Source organism: Corvus kubaryi, unplaced genomic scaffold (genome assembly GCF_017639235.1).
Source record: "Corvus kubaryi isolate FWS band 111438036 unplaced genomic scaffold, C.kubaryi_AGA036_p1.0 37398, whole genome shotgun sequence".
NCBI classification, from domain to species: Eukaryota; Metazoa; Chordata; class Aves; order Passeriformes; family Corvidae; genus Corvus; species Corvus kubaryi.
Genome location: NW_024581137.1, coordinates 14,509,673 through 14,537,519, shown reverse-complemented (window position 1 = coordinate 14,537,519; position 27,847 = coordinate 14,509,673). Strand labels below are relative to the sequence as shown.

Below are 27,847 nucleotides of genomic sequence, written 5' to 3'. Positions count from 1 at the left end.
GTATTTCTACTATGTATTTGCTATTAATCAGTCTTTAGTATGAAATATCAAGCTGATCCTGTTTGTTTTGTCAAAATCTGAGTCTTCTGTTTGAAGCATCAAGACCATAAACATCTATTTTTCAAAGTTTTCGAAAGTGAGCAGTGATGTTTGTGTACCTCCAATTCTGTCACTTTCTGGGGTCAATACAGTTGCATAAATATGGATGTAGATAGACCATCTGAGATTTCTTAGAGTGTCCCACAGGGCCTTAGGCTGCTAGTCCAAAAGAAACATGAATCTCCCAGGTCCATGTTATATCTGTCAGGGTTGTTTCAAAATCCTCACATACTTCAAGCTGTTTCAAAATGCACTTTATCTACCTGTGTTTAAGCAACTGAATCAAAGCCCTGTTAGATCTACTGGTGAAGTGCAGAAGAGGTGACACTTCAGCTGGCTTCACATGGGGAATGCAGCATCTTTGTAAACAGCTTTTTTTCTCATAGTCTCAGTTTTGACACTTACATGCAAGCCAGCTCTGTCCAGTGTGCGTGCAAGGGGGATCTCCTTCAGTTCTCTCCTCACCAAAGATTTATTTACTTAGGGAGAAAACGTCCAAGCCATTTTACAGATACAGTTGCAGAAAATCAGTGAATATTAGTGTAAGCTGCTGGAGCAAAATGGTGGGAAAATAGACTAATTTTTATAACTATTTTGTCTTCTTTTGTAAGCTGCCCAGAGACTTGGCAGTGAAAACTGAGCTCTTTCAGATCTAGCTGGAAGAGTTTCAAGGAAATGCTGCTCCTCAGCTGGAAGATACTTTTGTCACAGCACAGCCAACAGGGCAGCTGTGGTTTTGTCATTACTTCCAGGCAAAACCAGCCAGTTTAGTTTAAACAGGCCTAAGGAAATTAGGGGGATTACTGTAAGCCTACTGGCTTACACTGGAGACTTGTACTATGAAGGGTTTTACTTGTTTGTTTTGGGACAGTGAGGCCAGGAGAGGGACAGCAGTAAACAGTAGGAAGTGATTTGGCGTACGACATCTTACTTAACTTAGCCCAGGTGTTCCCTACGTGGGCATCTGACTGTGGCATAAGCGAGGTACAGTCTCTTTGGTAACTGTGTCCAAATTGCAGCCATGTACACTCCAAAAGTGAAGCTAGATGGCTTTTCTTCTTCTTAACACCACTGCAAAAGTATTTTTCCATTCCTAATGACACTTCTTGTGATGGTAGAAATAGTATTTTCTCGCTATTTCATTTTATAAAAAATTGTATGTCATTTGCAATATCTGTCTCAATGAGGTCTGTTAGTCTAAATCCCAAAAATAAAAATAAATTAGGCATTGCTTTATTTTAAATGTTTTAGTAATAAATGTAAAATCTGAATTTTATGGGATTTTAATCTTGGTAGTTTCTTTATCCTTGCTGTTTATCCTAAACTTCCATTAAGTCTGAACCTATATAAATGTTAACCTCTATAGCTGTCAATATAACTTTTCTGCCTTTTTATTTAACTGCTTGCCACTATCTAGGAAAAACAAAAGGCTTTTGATCTTCATTTAAAGCTGCAGTTTTTATCCACTGTATTGCAGCAGGTGAGAAAGCTTTGTTTTGTTTGTGTCTTCTTACATCTCGTATGTAGTAAGAGATGCCATAACGTGATATTGAGGGTTTCCACATTTCCCAACCAACATTCTCAAACTCAGAACGTTTTCCTGGAAATATCAGGCCTGGAAAATCATACCTTCTGGCCACAATCAATAATCGGTGCAGAAAATTCTTTTATAATAAATCACAGTTAACATGTGGGGCAGACTGGCTCCCTTGTTTGGCCTTGTGATGAAAATTTGGTTTTATCAGTAAAGAAGAACAGAAGACAAAGATAAGGTGTATGATCTTGCTATTCTCATGTACTCACCTCTATTAAGAAATTTGGAAGGAAGTTTTCTGACCATAACGGTCTTCAAAAATCTTTCTAAGTTCTCAATTTAAAAAATAACCAAAACCCTTAATTCATTGCAGAGTTTGTACAGTAAGTAGATATTTTCTCACTTTGCTGTTACTGACTGTTGCTTATCATTCTTCTAGGTGGAAAGAGGTTTCATATTCTGTGCTATTTGAGTCTCAGCTTATGAGGATCACATATTTAAAAATATTTTCATTATATTCCCCAAGCAAACATATGCTTATCTTGTATTTTAAAATACCTGCTTTTTTTAGTATGTCATACATCATTCTCTCAGTCATAAAATAAGAATCACTTTTTTTTGTGTCAGATTAGCAAGACACTTCTCCTCTCAACTTTTTCTTTTTTCCTTGCTCTTAATTTTGTCCTATGAGTTCTAATCATCTTTTAATTATCTTGATTTTATTTAGTAAAAATATCAATGGTGACTTTAAAGAAAAAGTATTCTTCCAGTTGTGTAATGTCACCAGTCTGTGTCCAGTGTAGATCAGAATCCTGCGTGGATTTTAAGATATAAATATTTTAATTTCCAACATAGACTATAATATTTTGCCTCTTGGAAAATCACTTCCTTTCTCATGATTATAGGCAACTTGTCTCTAGAAATAAGGCATTAAAAATTAATAGACATAACACTGGTAACTAGATTAGGACAGTGGATTGAATTAGTAAAAATGTGATATTTAGCACCATCAAAAAGAGAGACTTTATTTCTCTGTGTTATACTTTGGAGACTATCAGTAGAATAATAACTCTCAGTCTGTAAGATAATTTTGTTGGGTTTTTTTCCTAAAGGAATGCCCATAAATGAAGATAGTGATGTTAAAGGTCTAGGCAGGAAGTCTTAAACTTGAACAGAAGAGTAATTCCTTAATATCACAGTTTATCATAGTACACTTGTCTGCCATCAAACAGCCAAATTTAGCCTTTTTTTTTCCCCACAGTCTTTGTGGTAATGAGTGATTAGGGCTCACTTTTGGGCCGAAGATCTTTTGAAGGTCAGGGTTGATGACTGTCACAGATAGCTGGGCATTGATGGCTCTTTTCTTCCCACACTGTGACTGGGATTTTGCTGGCCGGTGAAGAGTTTTTGTTGGGCTTTTCAGGGCCTTCTCAAAACTCTACAATGGACTCCCATAGGGTGGGGAGATGAGGGAGACAGGTTTGGGGTTTGCTTTTGTTTTTACCCAGCTTGGATTCGGTCAGGTTACCCCGACAGGATGAGTTAATCAGTGGAAAAGCAAAACGTATTTTCTCCTCTGCTCCCCTTAACTCCCTACAAAAAAACGAGAGATATCGACTGTGACGCAGTGCATGATATAACACCTTGACACTGGAGCTAAAAATGACTGCACCACAAGTCATCAAGGATGTGGTCAATACTGCCAGGACTGCTAGTGATGGAAAGGTGTTCTTGCTCTACTTCTTGATCTAGCTGTTGATGTCACTGTTCTCTGTTAAATTGCATGTCACCCCCTCCCATGCCAGTTTAAAAGAGCCTAATGACATCATAGTGGCAGAAAAAAAGAAAATGCTAATGGCTGAGTACAATGGGCAGAAAATAATAGTGCTGGTGATAGAGAACTTCACTACTTTAAGAGCATCAAAAATAAAAGCAATAATGTTCATGGAAAGGAAAGGATGTGAAAATGTCACAAGCTGCTGAGATGCATGCAAAGACTTAAAGCTCACCTGCTCTAAGCAGTTTGGATACTTAATACTGCTTCAGTTTTATCATCCTGTTTTCCTTCTGTTACTTGTGCAAGAATGCAAATAATGGTCTATAAAGCATCTTCCAAGTGTAGCATGCTTGAGTTAAACAACACAGGAAATATTGTCAGCATCAACAGGGAAAGGAAAGAGAGACAGCAGAAGGACAGGGAAGTGGCTAACAGTCAGCAAGAGGTATCTTAGACCACTGAAACATAATCTTCTCAAAACAGGAATACTTTCCATCTGACAAACAGAAATGACAGTAAAGAAGTTTTACAGGATATTTGTTATATTCAGTGCATACATGTATGTGTGTATGCTTGTATACACGCACATTTTTAGCATTTCATTGGTGTTAAGACTCAACCACAAAGAACTCAGAGAAATAGAGCATGTTCTTTTGACTTATCTTTAACATATTTGTGACCATGGAAATTAATTATCATAAAAAGGATAAATGCATGTTTTCCTGATTCCATTAAACGCTTAGTCTCAAGTTCAGTAAAAAATACGGTTCTCATAACTAGTAGAAACACTCATACTTGGGTCTGCTGCATGGATTTGATTTGGAAGCAGTGGTGTTGATTCAGAAGTAGGGTAGCACAGTTGAAATCAGGATGCATCCCAGGGTTTCAAGAGGAATGGTTGCACTTAGCTTTCCTGTGCTAGATATTTGTACCAGACATCTACCACATCCATATTAGTTCTTTGACTCACTTGACAAGACAGAGCCTGCGTCACGGCATAACAGCTGTCTCTGTGAATCACTTAGAGGTGTAAACAATGACTTTCTGGCAAGGGCAAGATAAATTAGACAACCAAGAGGTGTTTAGAGCAATTTGAAATCCACCTACCAGGGTGATCTTGATGTGTGTGTGTCTGTGAATTTTAGGTGATTTTTATATGATCTTGTAAATCCTAAGTTTGACATGGGTGGTTGGGGAGGGGAGAGGTTTGTGAAGCACAAAAACCCTGCAACACACTTTCTTCTTTTATTATTATTTTTTTAATTTATTTTGGGTTCTTCCCATTACACATGTTAAATACTTATATCTAGAGCACCTCACTATATTTACAAACTGACCATTTTGGAACATGAGCTGTTTTAACAGTGTTTGACAGTTGCTCAGAAGGAGGGTAAAACATATGGAAAACCATTAACTAAGTATCCAGTTTTTTACAAATCACATTTCTGCACATACGGAGGATTAGATTGGACATTAGGAAGCATTCCTTTGCTGTGGGGTTGCTCAAACATTGGCTTCCTAGAGAGGTGGTCAATGCCCAACCCTGTCAGTGTGTAAGAGCCATTTGGACAATGTCCTTAACAACATGCTTCAACTTTTGGTCATCCCTGAACTAGTCAGGTAGCTGGACTAGGCGATCATTCGTCATCTTCCAAATGAAAAGATCTTCTCTTCTCTTCTCTTCTCTTCTCTTCTCTTCTCTTCTCTTCTCTTCTTTCCTGTTGAACTTCTTTTCCTCTAGCCATTACCTATTGAGAAGCTAGGGTATTTTTCACTCAAAATCTTGATTTCACAAAGATTTCTATCACAGACCACTTTACCTGGAAAACAGAAAAATTATTTTATAGTAATTGGTCTGTGAAAAATGCCAATATGGATTCTCCTATTGTGGTATAAAAATAACTTTTTCTAGTTCAATTTAATCTTTTTTTGAAATTCATCATTAACTACAAAGGATAATAAAAAAAACTTAAGAAATAATGACACTAAAGTGAGGCTACAGTTCTCGAAATGGAGAACATACATCAGTGAATATGATGAAGAATATGTAGTGTCTGGCCTTCATCCTTTTTTGTTCACTACTCACAGAATATACTTGTGGAAGCAAATAATAAAAGAAAGTAGCATTGATTTGTCTCTTCTTTCCTATAAAATTATTGATCTGTTTTTAACCTAATTGGCACTTGTGAAAATAAATGGAAAAAAACAGTAGGCTATTCATGGGGTTCAAGTATTTGTTCTCAGTAAGAGAGTCCCAGGCCTGCTTGTTTGGGGCTGTGTTGGCTGTCCTAACAAGCTAAAGATCTGAGTGCTGCAGCATACTATATTTGCTTTGTTCTTCTTCTCTTGAATCTCTCATTCTAATTATTTCTTGTAGTTCAGAGAAGTAACAGTGCTAAAGATGCCTTAATGTATTGATACTCAACAATTGAGTATGTATTGCTAAAAATGTAGCTTTTCAGTAAAAGTCTTATCTAACATAAGAATGGACATCTGATTAAAGGAAAGAGATAATGGAAGTAGGTTTCCAGTTAACCCATCAGAATTTATGGGAATCAGAAGAACGGTATTTCTCCTATATCCTGCCTTTATACATTTTTAATCTATTATACTCTCCTGTACCATAGAATTTACTGTATAGAATCCAAAGACTGTCCGTTTCCTCAGTATTGATCCACAGATATTTTGTTTGTGAGAATATTTACAGACAGGTGAGCCCCTAATTCACATGCGTAAGTATTTGCAGATTTGAGGAATTAATTAAATTTTGGTCTAAAATTTTTCACACTTTCTTTTAGGCAAAGCACCATTAAAGGTATTGCATATATATTCAGTGACAGCATTTTTATTGGCTTCAACAAGCTTTGGCTCAATCTTCAAGCTGTATAGTTTGGATGTTGAGCTTGGTGCTTGAAGGTACATCAGGTGAAATTTTATTCCTCCATCAGAGGAGTTGTCCTAAAGCTTAAAGCTATGTGAGAATCATAAGAATCAGGACAGTTAATTACAAATTAGAAGTAAGGAATACTGCTAGAAAGGTTTTCAGTTGTTTTTAAAAAGTTGATAAAACTGCATGCTTTTCCTTGGTATCTGATATAATTTAGTCCATATTAAAAAAACAGGTAAACTGAAATTTAAAATAAAAGGATATGAGTGTTTGCACACTTATAGCTCAATCCTTTTTTTTTTTTTTTGGTGATCATTTAATTCATAGTAAGAATTTTAGTAAAATGCTATCCTTACAGGGCTACTGAAGATTGCTTTCCCATGTTTGCATCTGCAGTGAAACGGCTCCTGTGGATACAGACATAGATGATTGCACATCTCTTTGCCAGTATCCAAAAAGGAAAATTGTGTTTTAAAACATGTTTAAAACACTTTTGCAAAATCAGCTTTATGTAGTTCACTTAGAGTTTAAAGCTGGATATCTGTGTGCTCCTTTTGGATAAGATTTGGACCATACCTCCAGTAGAATTGTGTTGTAGAATTGCATGTGTATGTTATTCTGCATGCTGTAGCACTGTGGGTATGTGGAAAGGGGAGGGAGGAAAAGATAAGTAAACTCCAATGCCATTACTTGGTTCTTGCCATGGTCTGTTTGCAGCACATGGCCATGGATATGGTTTTAGCATGGCTGAAGCTGTGGCTGATAGAAGGTGATTTATATCTTACCCCTCTGTGCTAATTTAATGCTGTTGTTTTCTCTGTCTGTTCTTGTAACAAAATAGAAGTACTCTGCTGTCTCTCTCTGCAACATATCTACAGAAGTCCTGAAAGTCATCAACGCCACTGAAGAACTGATAGCAGAATCCAGCGATGCCTGCGATTTCCCAGATGACAGTCAGGACAGAGGGAGAGGAACCCTCCCCCTGGGCACAGATCCCGTCAGACTCGATGAGCAGCTCACCACCCTGGAAGAAAATGTAAGGACAGAAATCAGTGTGTGAAAGAGTCACATGTGAGTGAGTGCCCCTGTGAGTGTGCACCAACTCAAAAGGGAAAGCACATGGGCAGCATCAGTGGATGTTCAAAATTAATTTGGGGTTTTTAAACAAATATACAAACAGAAGAAAAAATTGTGTTTCAGCAGTGCTTAGCTGTGTTGGTGGGGGTTTTTTTGTCAGTACTTTAAAATATTGAGGGGAGGGGAGTTGGATGCTTTGAGGTTTACAACTAAATTTAGAAACTCTATCTCAAAAGCTCACTTATACCCTCCAAACCCTTGTGGCTGTGTGGCTATGCCATGCCTGGCTGAAACCACACATCTCCCAGTCTCAGCACAGCCTCATCACTACAAGGGCAGGTGGGGAAAGCATGTTCCCAGTCACACAGAGAAGTGGAGAAGCTCTTCCTCCCCCCACACATCCCCAGTACACCGTGCTGAGCACCCAGGGAGCTGGAACTGCCTCCTGCACTGCTAGAAAGAGCAGGCTGGAGAATCTGAATTAAACAAACATTTGTTTGTCCATGTCCAAAAAAAATCAGAAAATCATCTGTCTTTTTTCATGAGTACCTGTCATCTGCAGGAGAAAGTGCAATGCTGAATCATAGAGGGAAGTCACTACCCATTGGAAATTTTTGTGAATCCACTTAATGGAGTTGGTACACCTGAAACTTTCGATTTTCTCTTCCTTCCACATTTAAGTGATTACATTTCAGTGATCTGTCCCTTCATTAGGAGCTCTTAAAGATCTCATAGGAATCTTCACTGTCCCATTATAACATCCTGATCAATTCAAGAAAACAAATCCTGGTTTCCTTTAGCTACAGAAAATTTACAGACAGAATCTTCTCTTAGGAGATAAAATCAGTTTCCTCCACAAAAACACATTTCCATAGCAGCTCCAGGCTAAGAACTGAGTGGAAGATACCCTATGGCACTAAAAGCCAGTCCTGGCACCGGACTCTCTCTCTGAAATACTAAAGTGTTCTAGCTCCAAACACCACAGAATTCATCTGGTAGGAAAATGAATACGGAATAAAAATCCAAGTCCAGGCTGGACCACATCTTCAGAAGAACTAAGAAATTCTGCAAGACAGAGAGAAATTTGGGGAAATCTGCTCCCACTGGATTTTTTTTGGAGAACTGTGTTGTAAACTACCTAAGGTGCATGGGTTTTTTTCCCCAATTGCACTCTTCTGATCCCTCCCAGCAGTGTGGAGCTTTGGCATCTGTGGTGCTGTGGCCTCCAATCATTCATTTGGGCCAAGAATTTCTCACTGAGCAGACACTGGGCACAGAGGCAGAGCATTTCTTGCTTTGTCATCGCCCTCACTGCAGCAAAGTAGAAGATAAGACGATAAGAAGATAAACCCCTCTGGTTTATCTTCTCCCAGTTCTCTGCAGAATTCGCAAGATACCCAGCTCAGCCTTGCTGTGTCCCCACAGTATATCTTTCTCTGTCCCTCTGTCACAGGACATGAAGTAGGTGGCAAAAATTTCACAGTTTTAAGATTTCACCATTTCAGTCCATGGTAAAGAGCATTTAGAAATCCAGGAAACTATAACTTTTCCCATTGGAGTTGGGGCCATATTTACATGAGCCACAGGCTCTTTGCAGCAGCTTCTGCAAGAGGATTTGGGTGTTTATAAACACTTTGTTCCTTTTTGCTCTCTCTAGCCTTTTGAGGACTGTGCATGCAGCAGTGTGGAGAACATAGGGCCATCTGTAACAGCAAAATGTTGGGGTTTTGTGGAAGCTGTACATACCTAAATGATGGTCAAATAAGTCTCCACAATCTAAATGTGAATGTATGAATAAGGGCATCATTTAGGGGAGGCCTGCAAGGACACCATTGCTGTTTGGAAGTGTAACAATTGTTCAGGTAAAGAGAATATTCTTCAGAAAAATATTTTCTTCAGATCCAGCTGGAAAATGTTCATTAACATTTCACAAATGTAGGGGCTGATTGAGTTATGGAAAAATTGATGAACTTCCTTTCTCACATTTTTCCAAGTCACATTTTCTTGAAATATATTTTTTACCTCTTCGAAAGGACATCTTACTGTGCAGTTTTTTGCCACAGCACTTAAATGCATCTTTTCTGTAACTTTCTAAAGATGCTTCTGTTCAAAATGTCCTATTTCTTCTTTCTCTAAGCTTTTAGATGTGACAGGGAAATCTAAAAAAATCACCTTTTAATCTGAACTGGCTGTGGTATGTCATACTTAAAAAGTGTATCATTTAAACAAATGGAAGGAATAATTAAACCCCACAAAAACAGGAGCATTTCTATTTAAATCATCATGTTAACTTTATGGACCACCCGTGTGTCCAGGTACTTCAGCAAAGATGTTACAACCGATCACTTACTTCTTCTAGGTATGTTTTTCAAAGATTTCATGCCTGCAGTTAGAATGTGTTCTTACAAGATGCAATTTGTATAGATGTAGTGATTTTGTTTCTTAGCAAAGTCACAAGCATGAAAAAAACCTATCTACAACTGACACAAAGAAAAAAGAAAACTATTGAAAGCAATTAAGAAACACTAATGAAGTAGAAAAATAATAAAAAGTAAACACATTTTGATTTGGCCATTCTCCACCATTTTGATCCATAAAGTCAGAATATTGCCATAAATTCTTTTAATACCTCTTATGTCAAAGAGGTATGAATGATCCAGGAATTGCGGGCAGATATAATGACTGGAGTGGAAGATGTATAAAATGAAGGTATTGGCTCAAGGATCTGCTTCAGATCCTGTTTGCTTGTCCCTTGAACCATGGAGTCAGCCACAGCCATGTTTACTTCATGCTGGGTTTGTAGCAACATGGTCTTTACTGCTATTACAATGGGGAAATCAGAATATATATTTCATTGCCACTGTGCTGTTACCAGCCTCATGGAAACAAGTCTCTTGGCTAACAAGTAAATAGGCAGAAAGTGCAGCATTTTCATGTGGTTCTGCACACTTTTAAGCACAGATGTCAAAAGCTAATGCTTGAAAATTACCCTTTTCTGTAAACCAGTGACCTCCATCCAGCTCTGTACCTTAGGGTGTTCTGTGAAATAAAAGAAACAATAAAGCACAGTGTATCACTAATTACTGCTCTGAGGAGCTGAATGGGAAATGAAACCTTTAGCTGTATTTATAGATATCAGAGGTGGGCCAAAATAGTAAGAGTTGTTCATTTTTAGGGAAGAACTCTGAATTATAACATCAGTAATTCCCTCTTATGTAGCCCAAATAAGCCTGTTGATCCTCCACACGTTCACTCAAAGGCCCAGGAGGTGGGAAGGTTTTGCCTGTTGTATATTTGGGTGAGAGCAGGATGGGATGGAAAATCGTTATACATATAAGCACATTTACTCCATAGGAAGTTAATAACTATTTGCTGCTGAGCAGTTATGCATGCAGTTTTTACTGCCAGAAGGCATTTAAGTGGGTTTAAAGAAACACAGATTTATATGAAGCATAATCTGTTGACTTCCCTTTATGCGATTGAATATCAATAACAAAAAAGCCAACTTTTCAACTTTCTTCTTTGCCGATCAATCTGGAACAAATCTGGTTTGTACCATTGTAGCACCTATGAAATCTGTAATGCAGTCACCTTGTTCGTCCCTTCTCTTTGTGGATGTGTGTTTTTCCGATTATTTCCCCACAACTTTCATCTGCCAGGTAAATCTCCCTGTGGTGGGCTAGCAAGCCGGGAAGTTTGCAGGTATGATGGAAAATGCAGTCTGCTCAAACCTGCATGCCCACAAACCAGAAGCCACTGACACCTGTCCCTGCCTTGGCCCTGCAGGTGTACCTGACAGCCAGCACAGTGTATGGGCTGGAGGGGCAGCTGACCAACCTGGAAGATGCCGCACGCAAGATCAACAGTGTTACTGAGGAATCTGAGCTGGCCGATCTGGAGGATCAGGTGGCCACAGCAGCTGCCCAGGTTCATCATGCAGAGCTTCAGGTGAGGACAGCAGCTCCTCCCCATCTGCAGGTTTTGCACTGCCTTGCCTACCACCCACCTCAGCGTGCACACTTTGAATATTCTTTCGTACTGCCGTAGTCTGATGATCTAAGGATGCTGACAGCATCACACAAGCTGAGCAGAGCATAACTGAGCTGTGTAGCTCAGCCCAGCCAGATGTACTATATCTGTTTGTTTCTTCCCACAGCTTGGTTTTGGACATGGGAGCGCAGCAGCCTCTTACTGCAATACTAATGCTGGACTGCTCCTTGCTGCCAAGCAGCTCCCATGGCGCGCTCTGTGTCATGTGTGTGGGCCTGGTCAGACTGCAAATAGTGTCTGAGGCAGTTTATCTAATCAGCAGCTTGTAAAGCACTTCCCAAAAGATGCCAGTGTTGGCAGCTTTCTATCAACAAAGGCCAATGGCAGCCAGAGGCTGAGCCAAGCACCTAGCCTAGGGCTTGCATGCCTGCCGTGGGATTTAGGTGCTAAGCAGCACATATCCAAGCCAAAGGCAAGAAATCTTGGGCACTGTGATCTAGCCGGCTCCAGAAAGGCTGGGGCTCAGAGCACGTTGTGATCTGGTGCTAAAGCTGAACAAGATAACATTGCCAGAGCTCAAGGGGCTGACATGGCTTTCAGTTCACTGCCCAGTCTGTACCCAGCAAGACACCCTGACCTGCCTGTGTCAGGGTTTAATGGGAAGTACCTGGTGATTTTACTCAGTGGAAGCGTGCTCAACTCAGGACTGAGCAAAGATCTGAGAGCCTGACATGTCTCTGATGTCAGAAATGCATTGTTGCACTGATTAGTTAAAACCTTAGGTTTTAACTTTTATATTTTTCAAATTATGTACTGCTTAGTGTGTGACTCTGAAGTTTCTTGTAGCCTGGTAATTTCTGCTCTCTCGTGCTAGGTAGACATAACAAAGCCTCTCTGGGCCTGCTCTCCAAGGACAGCCAGACCATCCTAGGCCCAAAAAGCATAAACCAAAGAGCCTCTAAGGGAGGGAAAGCTGAGGGGAATTACATCATTAAACTGAAGCTTTAATTGGAGAATTAATCCTGCTATGCAAATGAACCAAACCTATGAAAGTGTGAAGAACTCGTGACCTGTCATCCATCTCGGGGTCCATCTTGGCAATGGCCTCTGGCCCCCAGGGGGTACCTTTGAAGGCCTTTCAAATAAATACCTACCTTATTCCCTTACTCCTGTCTTGTCTCTGTGTCTAGGAGGCCTCTCAAGGCATCAGCACTACTTGGCAAACTGGCAGTGGTGTTTTGTTGGCTTTAGTCATTATCTTAGAGTAAATCTGCCAATGGGGGTGACAGGGAGAAGGAAAGAGGCCTAAGCTATGCAAGGAAGCCAGTGGAAGATCTTCTGCAAAGTGAAGCCAATTGTGGTTTCAGGTGTCATTGTGAATCAGGAGCTGGGTTCTATGTCTGACTTCCCTGACTCTTCTTTCTCTTTGTCAACACTTGTTTCCACTACTCTCAATATCAGACTACTTTCCCCTGGCAATTTGTTTTCCATTCAGTATTTTTATATAGTCTGTGCCTGCATTTATGCATGCTTGTATTTAATATGCATATACATTTGCACTATAAATACTTATGATCAAATGTTTAGATTTTGTGACAGAGGATGTACTTTGTGTGTGTATTAAAATAATTTTGAGTTACAAAATGTGTCCCACAAAGTCATTCTTTGAATGTAGCCTTTTAAAAACACAGCTTGAATGAATTTGGGATTATGCAGCTAAAGGTAATTGGGAGATAGCAGATGCAGGTTTTCTGTGCTCCTTTCTTTTTTTCCTCAAAAGGAGTAAAATGTCTCTTCCTTGGAGTCACAAGGTAGGTTGGATTGTTCTTTTACTCCATCTTTACTAACAAATTAAGCCCCTTTTAATGTCAAGACTAAAGAATGCAGGAAAGTGTCAGAATTGCTGGAGAAGTTAGCCATCTGTTTATATTTTCTTATTAAAGAGGATTTTACTGGGGGAGGGTTATATTTTAGTAGTGGCATCCACAGTAATTTTAAAACTTCTTTTCCCCCCTCCTCATCTGTCTGTCTCTCTCTTTTATTTTCTTTGAAGATTTCAGATATTGAGAGCAGAATATCAGCTCTCACTGTTGCAGGCTTGAACGTGGCTCCCTGTGTTCGCCTGACAAGGAAACGGGATCAAAAGCAAACAAACCAGGTGCCAGAACATTATGTTCAAAAATACATTGGGGAAATCTTGCCTCTTTCTCTATAATGGAGTTGAGTAATGCATATGTGTTGTTTACAGATGCATACAATAGACACATCAAGACAGCAGAGGAGAAAACTTCCAGCTCCACCAATAAAAGGTGCGCTTGAATTGTTATACGAATTAGAGAGAGAGAGATGCTCTTTATAAGATTCAATATAATGTACAGGTTAGCAAAGTAGGGAAAAGTTTAAGTTATGAAATGAACAGAGAAAGACTAATAGACTGTCCCATCCTCCTCATTTTCCACGTACTTGCATTATGTAAAATACCCCTTTGTCACATTAAAAAGCATCACCACTTTCTCTTCAGTGAAAGTTGTGACAGTGACAAGTAAACAAGAGCAAAGGCAGAAGGCTGAGAAATGTTGAATACTTGAACCTGCAAGAGGGGTGCTGCTGCTCCAGCGTGGCTGGAGTTTACTTTGTGAGACCCAAGTGGTCATAGTGTTTTATTTACCAAAAGCCAGCTGCCGCCCTCCGCAACCCACCACTTCTTTAATGTCTATATTTGCTGATTTCAGTCCATATGAAGTGGCTCAGCAATGTTCCTGGTATGTCAGACAATGGCTGTGAAATGTCTTTATAATATCAAGTGGGTTTTTTCTTTTATGATTTTTTGTGGATTTTTATTTGGGTTTTTTTAACTCTGCTGTGCGTTATCTCTGACAATTCTAGGGCTTGGTTCACTGCACTATTCTTTTGTAATTCCACTGATTGACATGGCCTCAAACTTTAATAAATTTGGAGTACCACAGCCTGCTGTTTTTAATTTAAATTAAATCCAGCTTTCCTCATACATCTTAGGGGAAGTTTTATCTCTCTAGAAGCTGTGACTCTTCAGAAGTATTTTTGTATCTGCTTCAATCTCTTACGTGAAAAATCTCCCCTTTTGTATTTTACCCAGGTGAAAAAATAGATAGTTCTCCAGTAACCACTGTCAGAACATTTAACAGAAACTTCATGCTTCAAGGATCTCTAACACAAAGAACTAAAGAAAGGAAAAGCACTGCCAAGGACTTAATGGTAAACAATGTTTTCAAAACTCTGTTAAAAGCTGTTAAATAAAGAGATAGCACTATCTGTGTAGGCAGCTGTATTTCAGCATCTTCAGAAATCTTTTTTTTTGATAGTATGAGGAACAAATATGACCAGGGTCCTGGAAGAAGTCTGATTATATACCATAGAATAGCAGCTCCTGAATTTCAGCCTGTGATAATGCAGCCTGGCTGCCAGGTCTCCAGGAATGTGTTACCCTTATTTTTTAAAGAATAAATAAATTTGTCATCCCCTGCATTTCAGACTTCTGAACCAGACCCTCACAGAACCTGCTGCACATTGTAACTTGGCAGGTGAGAGTCACCTTGAATTTCACTAATTGTTGAGAAATGTTCAAAGGTTACCTAAGTGGAATTTAAGGGGTAGATGGATCATACATTGGCTCTGCAGGGTTTGAACAAAGAGGCTTCACTCAGGACACCCAGGACAGCTGTCAGTCATTTCTTCTACAGCAGCCATAGCAGGATAAGGAAAAAAGCTGGCTGTCCCAAAGCAGTCTGCCACAGGATATGTGGGAAATATGTGGGGAGGTGAGAAGGGCTGGCTCTGTTCTTCAGCAGGCTTGTTTAGTCCTTCACTCATGTTTTTCTCTTTCCTGTCCCTTTCTGTTCTAGGAACCTGCTATAGGATCTGCTGTGATGTACTAAACTTACACTTCCCTACTGCCAATAACACACTGCCTAAGGCTGTACACTTGAGTGCCTTTTCTTAACAGCCATTGTGTATGTCCAGCTGAAAATGGACCCTCAAGAACCCACAGAGCCTCAGTTATAGGGCTGCATTTGGATACCTCACTGAGAAAGCTGTCCAAGTCTTCAGCATTGTGGTCTGCTATAGGAAACTCTGCCTTAAAGTTCTCAGAGGACTCTAGACAGGATGCTGTGTTTCAAAAGCAAGGCTCCACATTTTAAGATGCACTTTTTCTCCCTATCGATTGTACTAAAGTATGTTGTCTTTAAACTGCAGTATGTTTTTGTACACTCAATCAATCATAATTATAGGCCAATTAATCTGCCAAAGCAGACCTGTGATCCTTATTTTCTGGCCTCTTACTATTCATGTGGGCATCTGTCTTGTCAAGCAATAAGAACAACTCCGTGCAGTGTGTGCTGCTTTTCAGCTGCTTGGAGGGAGAGGAGAATCTGTGTACCTCGCTCTGCCCCCAGGGAGTCAATGGAGGTCTTGGGAGGGTTGGTAGGAGGAGGAAGACTTCTCTGTTCACTGAGAATACATTTCTCAGATTGAATGTTCCACCTCCAGAGCTAGGGATACTGCTCTAGGCAGCAGGGGTGTCATGCTGAATCAGAAACTGGTGGCCACGCATGTGGACCAGATGTCTGCTGACTTATGATCCCAGTGTCTGGAAACATCTGAACAGTGTTAAAGAAACCAACACCTTCGTATGTGTCGTTCTTCTTGGCAGCATTGTCCACTTGGTGGTGACCAGCCATGCTGTAGTTCAGAATAAATTCTGTCCAAACCTTCAATATTGGAAAAAGGAAGTGAAAGCATTGGGGATGAGATCTCTGCTGACTGACTAGTAGTTGTAGGGTGGCTGCAGCTTGCAAGAGATTCCTTTCTGACATTCACTGGTGTTTCTGAGAAGAAGGCAAATATAGCCCAGACATCAGTTCCTATACTAGTCTGGAGTCCCCAGAGAATAGCTGGGGCCTGTTGCTGGTGCCACATGCACCCCTCTACCACTGGACCACTCTGAATTGGATTGTGAATAGAAATATTCCTTCTTTCATTTCTTGAGACCGTTAACAGGTGAGTCAAACTACAAGGCCCTTCGGCAGATGCCCAGGAGGGAGGATGCTGCTTACAGGGTGTCCCTCTCACCCTTTCATGGGAGAACATTGCCAATTTGTGGTATTTTTTGCTCTGAAGAATACAAAGAAGGTAGTCAGAGGAGGTGATAAGCCAGTGAATCCCTTACCTTCCCCACCAGTTGCAGAGCAGGTACCCAAGTGCAGATGGGGTTGATGTGAAATGTGCTATAAAAAAAGGCATGGGCTGGCAAGTTCCCCCTCAGCATTAAGGAGTGGTGAGCTCTCCCAAGAGCTGTGGGTGCCAGGAAGGAGGGGAATTCCTTCTTTCCCTGGGCTCTTAGTGAACACCCATGAGCAGAGTGCCACACATTACCTGCCATGCAGCAGGAAAGCAGTTCCCTGGGACACCAGGCCATGAAATGTCTGTGGTTGGGCAAATACAAGCAAAACAGGGCAACTTTCCTGACTTGGCTGGATTTAGGGGCGTGAGTGGGGAAGACAAGGAATGGCTGGATAGGTTGATTGGAACAACAGTGCCAGTTGCAAATCTGCCATCCACATTTGACATCTAGCTTGTCAGTCCTCTGATGTCCAGCTGCATGTGAGGAAACCTTGGAATAAATAAAACCATCTTCCCACTTGTAAGTGTCACTCCATCCCTTCAAAGAATTTCCATCTGCCCAAGATCTGACCCAATGTGTTGGGTGAAAATTTCTGGGTGAAATTAGGCCTTCTTTTACTCTCACACAATACTAATTGTCTGAAATTGGTTTGCACAGATGTGAGGGAAGAATTTGGCCCACTCTGTTTAATATATAAATATATATATAAAACAAATAGATTTTATTTATATATGCAATCCAGTAAAGGAGATTAAACAGAGTAGGATGCCTAGTAATTTTTTTTTGTTACTCAGTTTCCTCCTCCATTGACTGTTCTTGTGTATGTATACAATACATTCCCAGGTTCTGGTTTATGGAGGTATGTGTGTTATCAAATGTCATTAATGGTGGTTGGTCTGCATATTCGTCTAATAAATAATAACTAATATTGTGTATGTAATATCAATACAGAAATGACTAATTTTAATAGAATAACTCTTTGGCTTTTTGTTCTGTTAGTGTGATTTAAACAAGCCAACAAAGTTTGGAGTAGGTTGTTTTCCTTAAGAGGCATGAAAAGCAACTATTATCGTGTTACAATGTTAAAATATTCAGTCTTCTTTGACAGACAAATGTGTACTGTGTAGGCATTGCAAAAAAAAAAAAACCCTTTAAAAAAAAAATCCCACCTGCTCTAAGGCATTTGAATTTTTACAAATGTTTATTGTGCCAAATACGTGCAAAGATATAATTTACTGTTTTAAAAAAAATCATAAAAGCATATGTTATAGCATACAAAGAATTATTTTGTCATCAAGTGATTTCAATCTTTAGTGTTAATATTTATATTTAGATTAATTTTTATAAATGAAGATATTTTAATGGGTAAAATGAAGACTATATGACCTATTTGATGAAGTCTGAGTGAATATTAAGCTTGCCTTGCTGTTGTTATCTGCATACTCACCAAGAATTATTGTCAAGAGAAATTATAAAAGAGTAAAAGCGATTTATGAAAAGAATGCCTTTTCAATTACTTGATTCATAAAGAAAACCAAAAAGTTCTTCTCTGTTGTTTGGATTTGTGTGCACTTTGGCCCAGAAGCGTGCAGAACCCACAGCCACACACAGTGCTGATGCACTGCCTGTCCATGAGTGACACCGTCACACCCGGGACATGGGCATCTCCACAGAGGTGCCGGGGTTTGCCGAGGGCAAGGGGGCACGCCAGGTTCACACCTCCTCCTCTAGGATTGGGGTGGGAGGAATCCTGTTAGGAACATTGGATGCTGTTCTTCAAACCATCGAGTCTGTTGGGTGAAATACCATCTCAAGCACAGTTTCTCAGGCAGAATTTCTTGATCTCTCTCTGGGATTGCTACAAAAACTGAGCAAGAACCCTGCCGATAACCTCGGTCTCACACTTCCTAGCAATGAATGCCAATCAAAATATTTATCAGCATATCTTCTCCACCATTAAAGCATTCAGTAAAATTAGTGTGTTTTAAGTAACACTTTGGGTTAACAGCTTTCTTGTATTATAAATGGTAGTAACTCCCTTATTATAGTAAAAACCCATCCCTTGCTGACAGTCCGTTTGCAAAAAGAGAAAGAAGGATTAAAATGTCTGCAATGGTTAATTCAACCATTATTCAATTTTAGTAGTAATTCTCACAAAGCACAACTAGAAGTGGAAGTCCATTCAAGTTTATCCTTTGCAGAATGATTCATGACCTGGATTTAACCATCTGTTATTACCTAAATTGTAAATTATCTTTTTTGGATATAGATCATAGATTAAACTCTATTATTCCTCCTAACAGTTATTAATCAAGATGAAACACATTGTAAGTAACACTTCTTACAAAAGTAATACAACAGAGTTATATTAACATGAATAAATATGGTATTGAGCTGTATCTTCAGGCTTATTGATGTGGACTAATGTAGTCGATGGTACATGGCTTGTGATCCTCAAAGAGTGAGTTTAGCTTGCTCAGACAGTGTACTTGGAAATAAAGACATTGTTTTAAAGGGAATCAACTCATTCAGGCCCTTTCCCCTTTTGGATAATGGTGCATGGTTATATGCAGTAGGCACAAAACTACTCCAAGAAGTTCAATTAGCCAATTGTTTTTTTCTTCAGCAGGGAGAAAATACTTATCTTTGATAGGAGCTCCTCTTTGTTCATTAATATCCCTCCAGCAGTACAGGATGAATCATGAAGGGCCAGTGGGTACTTCAGAAGGGAGACATCCTTGGGAGTGGATGTTAACAATCTCTATAAAAGCTACACACAGAGAACCAGCATTTCATGCCATTAATGCCGGTACATTAAAAATTGGTAAGAGCCTTTTGTCTTTCTTCCAACCATTGCTTTTTATTTTTACATATTAACAGCCATTGACCTTGAAATATGACAGGAGGGTTTAAATGTAAATGATACATTTAACACTGCAGAGTTTAAATCCCAGCCCAAATGCTGTGTAGGTTTTGGATAAACCTAACAGTGAACCTAGCAGCGAACAGGATCAGGAGATTGATGGGGATGCACAATGAAGAAACATTTTTATAAGCTGTGGTGGCACTCAGTGCTAGTGTCCATGCATTGTCTTTTACCTGCACCCTGAACATGTTTCTTTTTGAAGGTACTTGCACGAGAAGCAGAAAAGAAGAGCAGCGTGGGATTGCTAGGCAAAAGCAGAACTGTAGGTCTGAGGTGCAGGGGAGGGCACAATTCAAAAAACAGAGGTTGAATTGCCACCTTGGGGAACAGAAATCACCAGTCATTGTCCTCTGTGTCCAATAATTTTTGCTCCCACAAAGCATTCAAGATGAAATCCAGGTGTCTGCTCACAGGCCTCAGGCTGCCATGGCTGCTTCTCAGCTGCCTCTTCCCGAAGCGACCGATGGGGCGAACACCACGGCCCACATACCAAAAAGGGTCGATCTCAGGACCTGCAATTCAAAGCAGTCAGTGAGGATGTACCACTGCACTTGGAGGCAGCGTTTCCTCAACATCTTGAGGATGTTAGACAGCTTACTTGTAGCCCATGGGGAAAAAAAGGGAAAGGCCACAGCCAGACACAGCTTACTGGTGCCTTTGAGGGTTACTTTCCATGTATAGAGCCCAAAGGAAGAAGATTCAGATGCAAAATTAATTTTCATCCATCTGGGATGCAACCTGCATTTCTAACATAAGCCAAAGGGCCCATCAAAATTTTCTGCAGTAGGTACCAGGTACACTATTTCTACAGGCTAACAAATCCACTGGATTGCAGAGGGGGTTCCTACATGAGAGGTAAACACGAAAAGTTAATTCTTGTTCACTTAGGACGTTGTTTTCATGGATGACTTTTTTTTCTTTTAAACCTCTGACACATTACTTATTTTGGGGTCTAGTGCAGTTTTGGAGCAGGTGTGGGGAGGAGTTATAGTTGTATTAAAAGACTGTAATATTAAAAAGAATATTTTAAAATATTAAAGATTGTATATTTAAAGATATAGCAGCAGGGAAATTCTAAAACATGCTGGAGATTATGCCACCCTAAGGAAATGCCAAATTGTTCCAGAGCTAGACAACTGTCAAGAGCAGGAATAAATTACAATTTAAGTGCATTATATATCATCCCAGACACATGAAAGTCTTAGTCAAGGCAGCAGGATTTTCCCCTGTGAATTTTGATGCTTGAACAGAGAAAAAAATCCCTTTGCCTTTAAATTTCTCCGTATATACATCTTTTAAATCTTTCAGTACAGTGTTTAACAGCCTTCCTGCTCCACAAGACCCAAGAAACTTCCTTGTTTTTCACCTGTCTACCTAAAACCTGAGGTTCCCAACATCTCTAGTCCTCTTTAATGGGGAGCCCAGACACCTTACTCTCCACAACCCCTCTCTTCTACTCCACCTACAATTATCAGCCTGTGCTCCTTGGGGGAAGATGAGATTTCTTGATAAGATTTTCTGAAAAATCTTTAGGACTGTGTGCTAGTTTTAACTTGGGATACATGGTATCACCCTCACCTGGCTACCCTCGGTTCTTCTCAGCATCTCTGGAGATAGATACTTTAACCACTTGTATTTGGACTTTCAGACAGCTCACAGTCCCAGACAGAATTGAAGATGTCTGTAACATGAACTTAAGCTTCTGGCCCTTGCTTTCTATTTATTATATAGAAGTAGTTGTGTAGGTCTACAGAACACAGCTGAAAATTTGGTGCTTAAATATTTGATGTATATCACTTTACATTTTCTTGTCTATCCTCTGCACATTAGTGTCTTCTCTGATATTTATCAAAAATAACGCTATTTGCCTTGGCTAATTAAGGGCTGTGAGAAGGACATGAGGTTCTGTATATGTACTGACAAGTGCAAATGGAAGCACAGGGCCTCACACCAAGGTTTCACCATAGAAACACCTGCATGATTTGCTGTTGAACTTTGCCTGACAGCCCAGCCCTGATCCCTCAGTGCAGCAGAGACTGTGGGGTCACCATGTCAGGTGAGAATCATACTTACTTCTGTTGTCTATCTGATGCTTAAATGGCCTGCTCTGTCCCGAAGCAAAGCTGAGCGACACCAAGAGCATCAGGACATAGACAGTGACCAGCTTTAAGTGGTTTGGGGACCACTGGGCACGTGGTGTCCAGGAGATTGGATGCCACATGGCAGAGCAGTGGTGGGAAGGCTGTAAGGAGAAGAGTGAACATGGGGAACACATGTGAGTTAAAGCTCTCAAGGTGAAGGAATGTGTCAACTGTAATGGTATGTTCCTGCCCATCAGATCCATTTCATGCTCTTAAGTTCTGTGGAACACTGATGCTGGGGATGTCCTGGGCATTTCTCTTTGAAGGCAAAGGCTATGAAGTGGGCCATCTACTGAGATAAAAACTGGAGACTTTTTCTCTCCAGCAGTGAAAGCCTTCACAGGACACACAAGTCCTGGCCCTGAGCCCACTGCTGATTCTGTATGCCTCTCTGTATGACCACGGGCATTGGCCCCCAAAGTGTGTTTTAGCCACTACCACCAGCATACTTTCCTTGCTTGTAAAATGTGTCTAAAATTTGTGTTTTACACACTCTTTTTACAACTAAATGCATTTCAATATGAATGTCAATGCTCCTCCTGTGCCATCACACTGGTTTTTTGCCAGTGTGCAAAATTACAATTTCCAGTTACAGTTTCCACTGGTATGTCCCAGTCCTGTAAAGGCACCCAGATACCACAGAATGAGAAATCCCTCCCAATTCCCACAGGATAGGCTGGGCAGAACAGAAGGTGTTGAGCTGGGAAAATTGCATCCAGGAAGGGGAGGGAGCCAGGCTCTGGTTACCACTGTCTCCGGCATTTTGTACAAGCTTCCTCTCAGCAGCTCTCCCAGCTGTCATGCCAGGATAGTCTGTCTTGCGACATGCAAGGTCTGTCTCCACATCTGACATCCTGGAGCCTCTCTCTATAGAGCAGGAGCCTATTTGCTTAAGCATCATGTAAGTGATACAGATAGGCACAGAGGCTGTAGGAAATCCTCTCAGCTGTGCCTATACAGAGGCTTCTCTTTGTGTATATGCAGAATTTTTCCCCAGTTGCTGCCAAAATCTTAGCCTGCCTTCAGTACAGGCAGAGCAGGAATGAAAATATTTGATGCAAGATGCTTCCAAACACACCAAACAGGCAACACAGCAAAAACACATGAAGAAGTTGAGTGTGTCTTTCACAAAAATGTAGTCAAAAGCTCCTTCGCCCCTAGTATTCAGTGAATGTTTCTCAAGGGCTTTTTCCCACACTGACGGTTGCTTACCAGGCAGCTTAGAGGAAAGTGATTTTAACTCATGATTTCAGAACTTCAGATTAACTTTTTCTAACTTGAATATCTCATGACAATCAGGATTAAATTATCTTAGTATGTAGAACCACATGGGATGGATTCTGCCTTCAGTTTCAGCTGGGGTACCTCGCCTGTTGCTCCATTTTTAGCAAAACCTTAGGTTCAGTGAGACAAAAAGAAGGTGTTTTGAGGCATCTCTCTGGTGTGTTTACAGGGCTGCTGATAGGTTTTCCAGGTTACTTGTTCCCTGGTTTTGTGTCTTGGGTTTTTTTTGGGAACCGAGTTACAGAAAGAAAGAGCTTGCCTTCAGTTCATTGTTGATGAAAGACAAAAACACAGGGAAAAGCTTTTAGCACACACTTTTTCCTAAGCACTGCTGTGTCTCAGTACCCACCAGCTGGTCCTGTGCCTGAATCAGCCACTGCAGCCACTTTATATAGCATTGATATGTATTGAACTTTTTGTTCATACCTTGTCTTGGCTAGTGTTTCTGTGAAGAACATTGCTCCCACTGCTCCTCAATAAGTAACATGCCACCCCTAAATAATCAGGGGGCTCAGCATCTCTAATGCTCCCTAATTTTTCCTACACCTAATTGTCACACCACTGTTTATATGGTACTGTTTATGAGGTGCTGCTCTGAGCATTTCTAACACCCAGCACCATCTTGTGACTAAGCAAAAAGCCTGGTTACCCACGCACAAGAGTCGTGTGGCTGAGAGATGGTCTGTGATCTCCTCAGGTCCAGACCTACCTTAACCCATAAACCTGCAGATTTCTTCCAAAAGGAAAATTGGAAAAAAACAAGACCTCACAGAGTCAAGCTGTGTGCCTCCATTTTCAACTATTAAATAATCATAAAAATTTTAAAAACTGACTAGTTGCAACGAAACTTGACACAATGAAAAGTTTCAGGAATAATTTTGCTCCTGGAGGTCAGCAAAATTCAGTGCCACTGTCATTTGATCAACTTGCCACTTCTGCTTGGTGCCCAAGCATAGTCTTTAAATTTTGGCTGAGCAACATCTGTGCAGCAGTCTGGCAACTTTAATCGACATGAGAGGGGAAAGTTAAAACCACAAATGAAGTTACAGTGAAGCAACAGTATCACAACTTGCCATGGGTCTGTCTCACAAGGAGTCAGGGACCAGCCTGGCTCTCCCTCTGGGCACACAGGGGCTCTTATCATACCAAACCCAAGCTCTGCTTCGGATCCATCAGCTATAACCCTACCACGGTTGTCCTCGGAAGACAAGGTGCTATTACTCTTTACACCCTAGACCAGCATCTTCCTTGAGATCAGCGGCTGTGTACACCCCCTGCGACGCAAATGTGAAAAGCCCTCCTGTTCGAAAGCAGCGTTGGAAGCACCACCGAGGGATAAAACCCCAAGCAAGCGCAGGCCCGGGACCAGGCTCGTTTCAGCGCCGAGAGCCAGGAGAGGTGCAGGCAGTGCTGCGGAGTCCTGCCTGTGCTCTCCCCGCAGGGCACAGCTCTGCCCGCGGGGTCAGACACCCTGCCTCGCCACGGTCTGCTTCGCTAACAAAAACTGGGTCAAAGTTACTGAGCACAGGGCACAGCTCTGTATGTTAACGTTTTGGGCTAAAGCCCAAAAAGAAAAAAGGAAATTCAGCAAGAAATAACCTGGACAAGAGCTGAAGCAGATAGGGGAAGGCACTCACCTGTGTGCACCAAAGCTGCTTCTCAGGTAGTCGCTGCTCCAAGCAGGGCAGCTGATGGGGGCATGTGCCTTTTATACTGGAGGGAAGTGGACTTGAAGCAGGGAGGGGGAGTCAAGAGGTGGGCCAGCAGGACGTCAGCAGTACTAGTGAGTAGGATTTAAATTTACAAAAGGAGGAGTAGGAGAACAGAGGCTCTATTAGAAAGCCATTGATCAGGGAAGGAGGCTGGGAGCAGGAGTTGAGGACGGCACCAGGGGATTTTGGGGGGGGCATGGCAAGACACATGACTGAGGCCCCCAGACCCACCAGGAAGAGAGCAGAGGGAAGGGGGCTGCTGCCATGCCCCTATGAGTGGGGGGGCACAGACAGACGGGAGCAGCTACACTTTCTGCAAAGGAGAGCCAAGCTCTCTGTGCTGCCCAGCCGAGATGCTCTGTCTGAAGAGCATTATCTGCAGGAGGAAACGCTCATGGCTGAGGATGAGCTGTGGGGAGAAAGAGGAGATGGACAGTGGGGAGCTAGCAGAGCTAGCAAGCTGGATCAAGTCAGTCCACACACTCCTTCCCCAGCCCTTGTTCCTCTTGCTGTTGTCCCATCTGTGTTTTGCTTAGGATCTTACTTGATGGCAGCTCTTTTTTCATTCAGCCCCAGCCCACAGCTGGGATCAACCCACACATGCTTAAGTCACACTGCAACAGAGCACACAAGTAGCTGATGAAATCAGTAGTGATTCAGTGCTTAAGCAGGCCCTTGCCTGTTTTGTGGCAGAGAATATTTCATCTGCGTGAGGCCAATATCTCAAGCAATATTGTATTTTTACAATAGGTGTCTCTTCTGAGTGGTTATTTTTAACTCTGTCTCTTGACTAATGTGTCACTGCAGCCTTGCTGTTAGGGATCTTGCTGCTGTAGAAGCTAAGACCTTGTTTACTCTGGTGGTTTGAAGGGGAGAGCAGCTCCGCTCCTTGGGCACCATCCTGCAGAGAGGCTGAGATATGAAGCATTACTGGGCTGACTGGGAGCTGCAGGCTTTCTCTTCACAGACCCATGTTCCTGCTCTGCTCCTGGTGAGGTACCCGAAGGAGCAATTTTAAGGTTGTGCTTTGAAAGGGGGCTCTGAGGCCTGACCTCATCCATAAACTGAGACTGCATAGGAAATACTGCAATCCCATTAGGATGGAGTTCAACAGCAAATATGTTCAGTTTTTCCATAAAGACGCTTCCAGCTGGGAAAACTTCAATGCACAAATAATGCTATTTCACTCTAGGCACCTCTGAAAAGAAATGAAATTATTTTATTTCCTAGGGGCAGTTTGTGGGGTGCTTCTACGAGGAAGCATGGTGAAATGTTACCTGGCCCTGCCCTTACTCACCATCCAAGCATCAAGTATCACTGGGAGAGTATGGTCACTAATCGCAGGGATTTTTCATTTCTGTGTAATAGTTTGTTTTACGGGTACATATATGAACAAAAGTGGTAAAGAAGCCTGAGAAATACTCTTCTGTTCTCCAATTTCCACCCAACAACAGCTAAAAGAAGTGTCTTCCTTATCCAAGTTTTCAAGAGTTTACTCAGACTACTCAGGATCACAACTGCAAAATATGAAGAGCACTTCACATCCATGGTAGCACAAAACGTCTTCCTACAACTATCACAATCAATAATAGATATACATGCTTTTCTCAGAAACCTCCTTTTAGCATGTTCCCTTTGAACCTTGCAAACACTCCCTACCTAAAAATCAATCTGCATCCAAGAACCAGGCAGTGGCTGTGCTTCTGCCGTGCTAATTTTGTGTGCATGTGTGCAGAGGCTGTCTTCTTAGTAAGTAAAACCCTTCATGGCTTCTCATTAGAGATCTTTTCCCTTACTGGTTTTCACATTTATTTTGACCAGAAAATGTGAGTATTCTTTCATGACCTCTAATGGGCAATTGCTGGAGTAAAGGTTTCTTTTCTCCAGGATATGCAGGACCCTGTCTTGTTTTGTTGTTTTGCTGGTGATCCTATCATCTTAAAATAGAAGCAAAAGTTTTTTCATCTCATTTACTTTGTCTAGTCTTGCTGGCACGGCAATGTGAGCCTTTCCATAGCACAGATCATTTTCACCCATTGTCACCAATATGGAAATTACCACATAAAACAAAATTATGCACTCTTCATGTTAAGAATGCTTGTTTATTGATAAAGGCTGCTTGCAAATAATACACCATACAAAATAAAATAAAAAATACCCTAACCAGACACAAAAAAAATCATTATTAGGAGAGCCAGCATTTAAAATGCTCTAATATGAAAATTTACCTTCATTCTGGCCCAAAGTTGATCTAATGCAGTATCTTGGTTTTGACAGTGGGCAACAAAGAACATTTATGGAAAAGTCTAAAAACAGGGCAGCATATTTTCACATTCCTCCACAATACTCTTCTCACAGACCCTTGAGCCCTGTGGTCCAGAGACTTCCCAAACCAAATGTTTCTTTGTGGTAGGTAGCCCTTGATGGGCTTCTTCTCTTTCACTGTTGCTTCCTGAACCCATGTAAATTCTCAGCATCCACAAAATTGTGTGCCAAGGACTTCACAGCTCTTTCTCTGCTACAAGAAGGATCATGGCTATGCATCTGTTCTGGACACACTACTTGCCAGTTTCAAGAGCTTTCATTTTCACTTTCATTCAAGTATTTTCATTTTCGCTTTCAATCATTCTGACTTCATGAAAGGCTACTGCAAAATGTCCTCAGCAATGAAGAGTAATAAATTACGTGACAGTCTGTTTAAATGAGCCTCATCAGGCATTTCTCTTACCAAAGTAAACTTTAGTCCACCCTCATTCACTGGACGTCATCATTTCTATCCACCAGACCACAACTGAACCACCACAATGCTACGTACAGCACTCAGACGCTTTCACAGAAATCATTCTGGCTTCTCAGGGTCTTTTCAGGCAGCTGTGACTTTATTTTATTTTGTTACCCCATTCATAATAGGTCTTATGCTTTGGCTGACAAAAGCAAGTCAGCTCATGCAGCACAGAAATGTGAAAGCCATTTAGACTTGGGAGGAAATGGGAAAGATCTGTCAGGGGAACGAGGGTTGTGAAAGACTGAACCAGAAAGATCATCTTGAGGACAGCTTGGTCTGTAGTGAAGGTGCAGAGGTTTGTGTGTTTAAACTTCCATTCTTTTCCTGTTTCTGAGGGAGAGGCTGGGCACATGCTGTCTTCTTTGTAGAAGATCCTTGAGAAGAACTCAAGTCCTGCCTCACACACAATTAAAGACTCCTGCACATAAAATTCCTGCATAAGTTATGAGCAGGAACAGGGCTGAGCCAGCTGCT

The 27,847-nt window shown here is 41.1% G+C and overlaps 2 protein-coding genes across 8 annotated transcripts in view; one reads left to right on the top strand and one right to left on the bottom strand.

The window, feature by feature from the left end:
• The window catches only part of LOC121671525 (myosin VIIA and Rab interacting protein), a 207,428-nt gene extending 189,359 nt beyond the window's left edge, over positions 1 to 18,069 (top strand). For 4 of the 7 annotated variants that reach the window (XM_042043407.1, XM_042043405.1, XM_042043403.1 and 1 more), the window contains 7 exons: positions 1,517 to 1,579; positions 7,139 to 7,333; positions 11,161 to 11,322; positions 13,418 to 13,522; positions 13,613 to 13,673; positions 14,480 to 14,598; positions 15,246 to 18,069. In XM_042043407.1, coding sequence (XP_041899341.1) covers positions 1,517 to 1,579; positions 7,139 to 7,333; positions 11,161 to 11,322; positions 13,418 to 13,522; positions 13,613 to 13,673; positions 14,480 to 14,598; positions 15,246 to 15,278 — 738 coding nt within the window. In that variant the 3' untranslated portion in view covers positions 15,279 to 18,069. The remainder of the gene's footprint in view (positions 1 to 1,516; positions 1,580 to 7,138; positions 7,334 to 11,160; positions 11,323 to 13,417; positions 13,523 to 13,612; positions 13,674 to 14,479; positions 14,599 to 15,245) is intronic. The other 3 variants (XM_042043409.1, XM_042043404.1, XM_042043408.1) reach the window with 2 other exon arrangements.
• A 1,153-nt stretch (positions 18,070 to 19,222) lies between these two features.
• On the bottom strand, positions 19,223 to 25,106 carry PRLH (prolactin releasing hormone). The gene is made up of 3 exons (XM_042043410.1): positions 24,514 to 25,106; positions 21,525 to 21,693; positions 19,223 to 19,963 (listed from the first exon to the last, which is right to left on the bottom strand). Exons 2-3 carry the CDS (start codon positions 21,670 to 21,672, stop codon positions 19,785 to 19,787), a joined length of 327 nt encoding a protein of 108 aa, XP_041899344.1. The 5' UTR covers positions 21,673 to 21,693; positions 24,514 to 25,106; the 3' UTR covers positions 19,223 to 19,784.
• Positions 25,107 to 27,847: the final 2,741 nt, after the last annotated feature.

Excerpts from the sequence above, each read along its gene's own strand:
- PRLH (XM_042043410.1), bottom strand. The coding sequence starts at position 21,672 with ATGTGGCATCCAATCTCCTGGACACCACGTGCCCAGTGGTCCCCAAAC. Across the intron at positions 19,964-21,524 it reads GCATCAGATAGACAACAGAA|GTCCTGAGATCGACCCTTTT; the intron begins GTAAGTATGATT and ends TTTGAATTGCAG.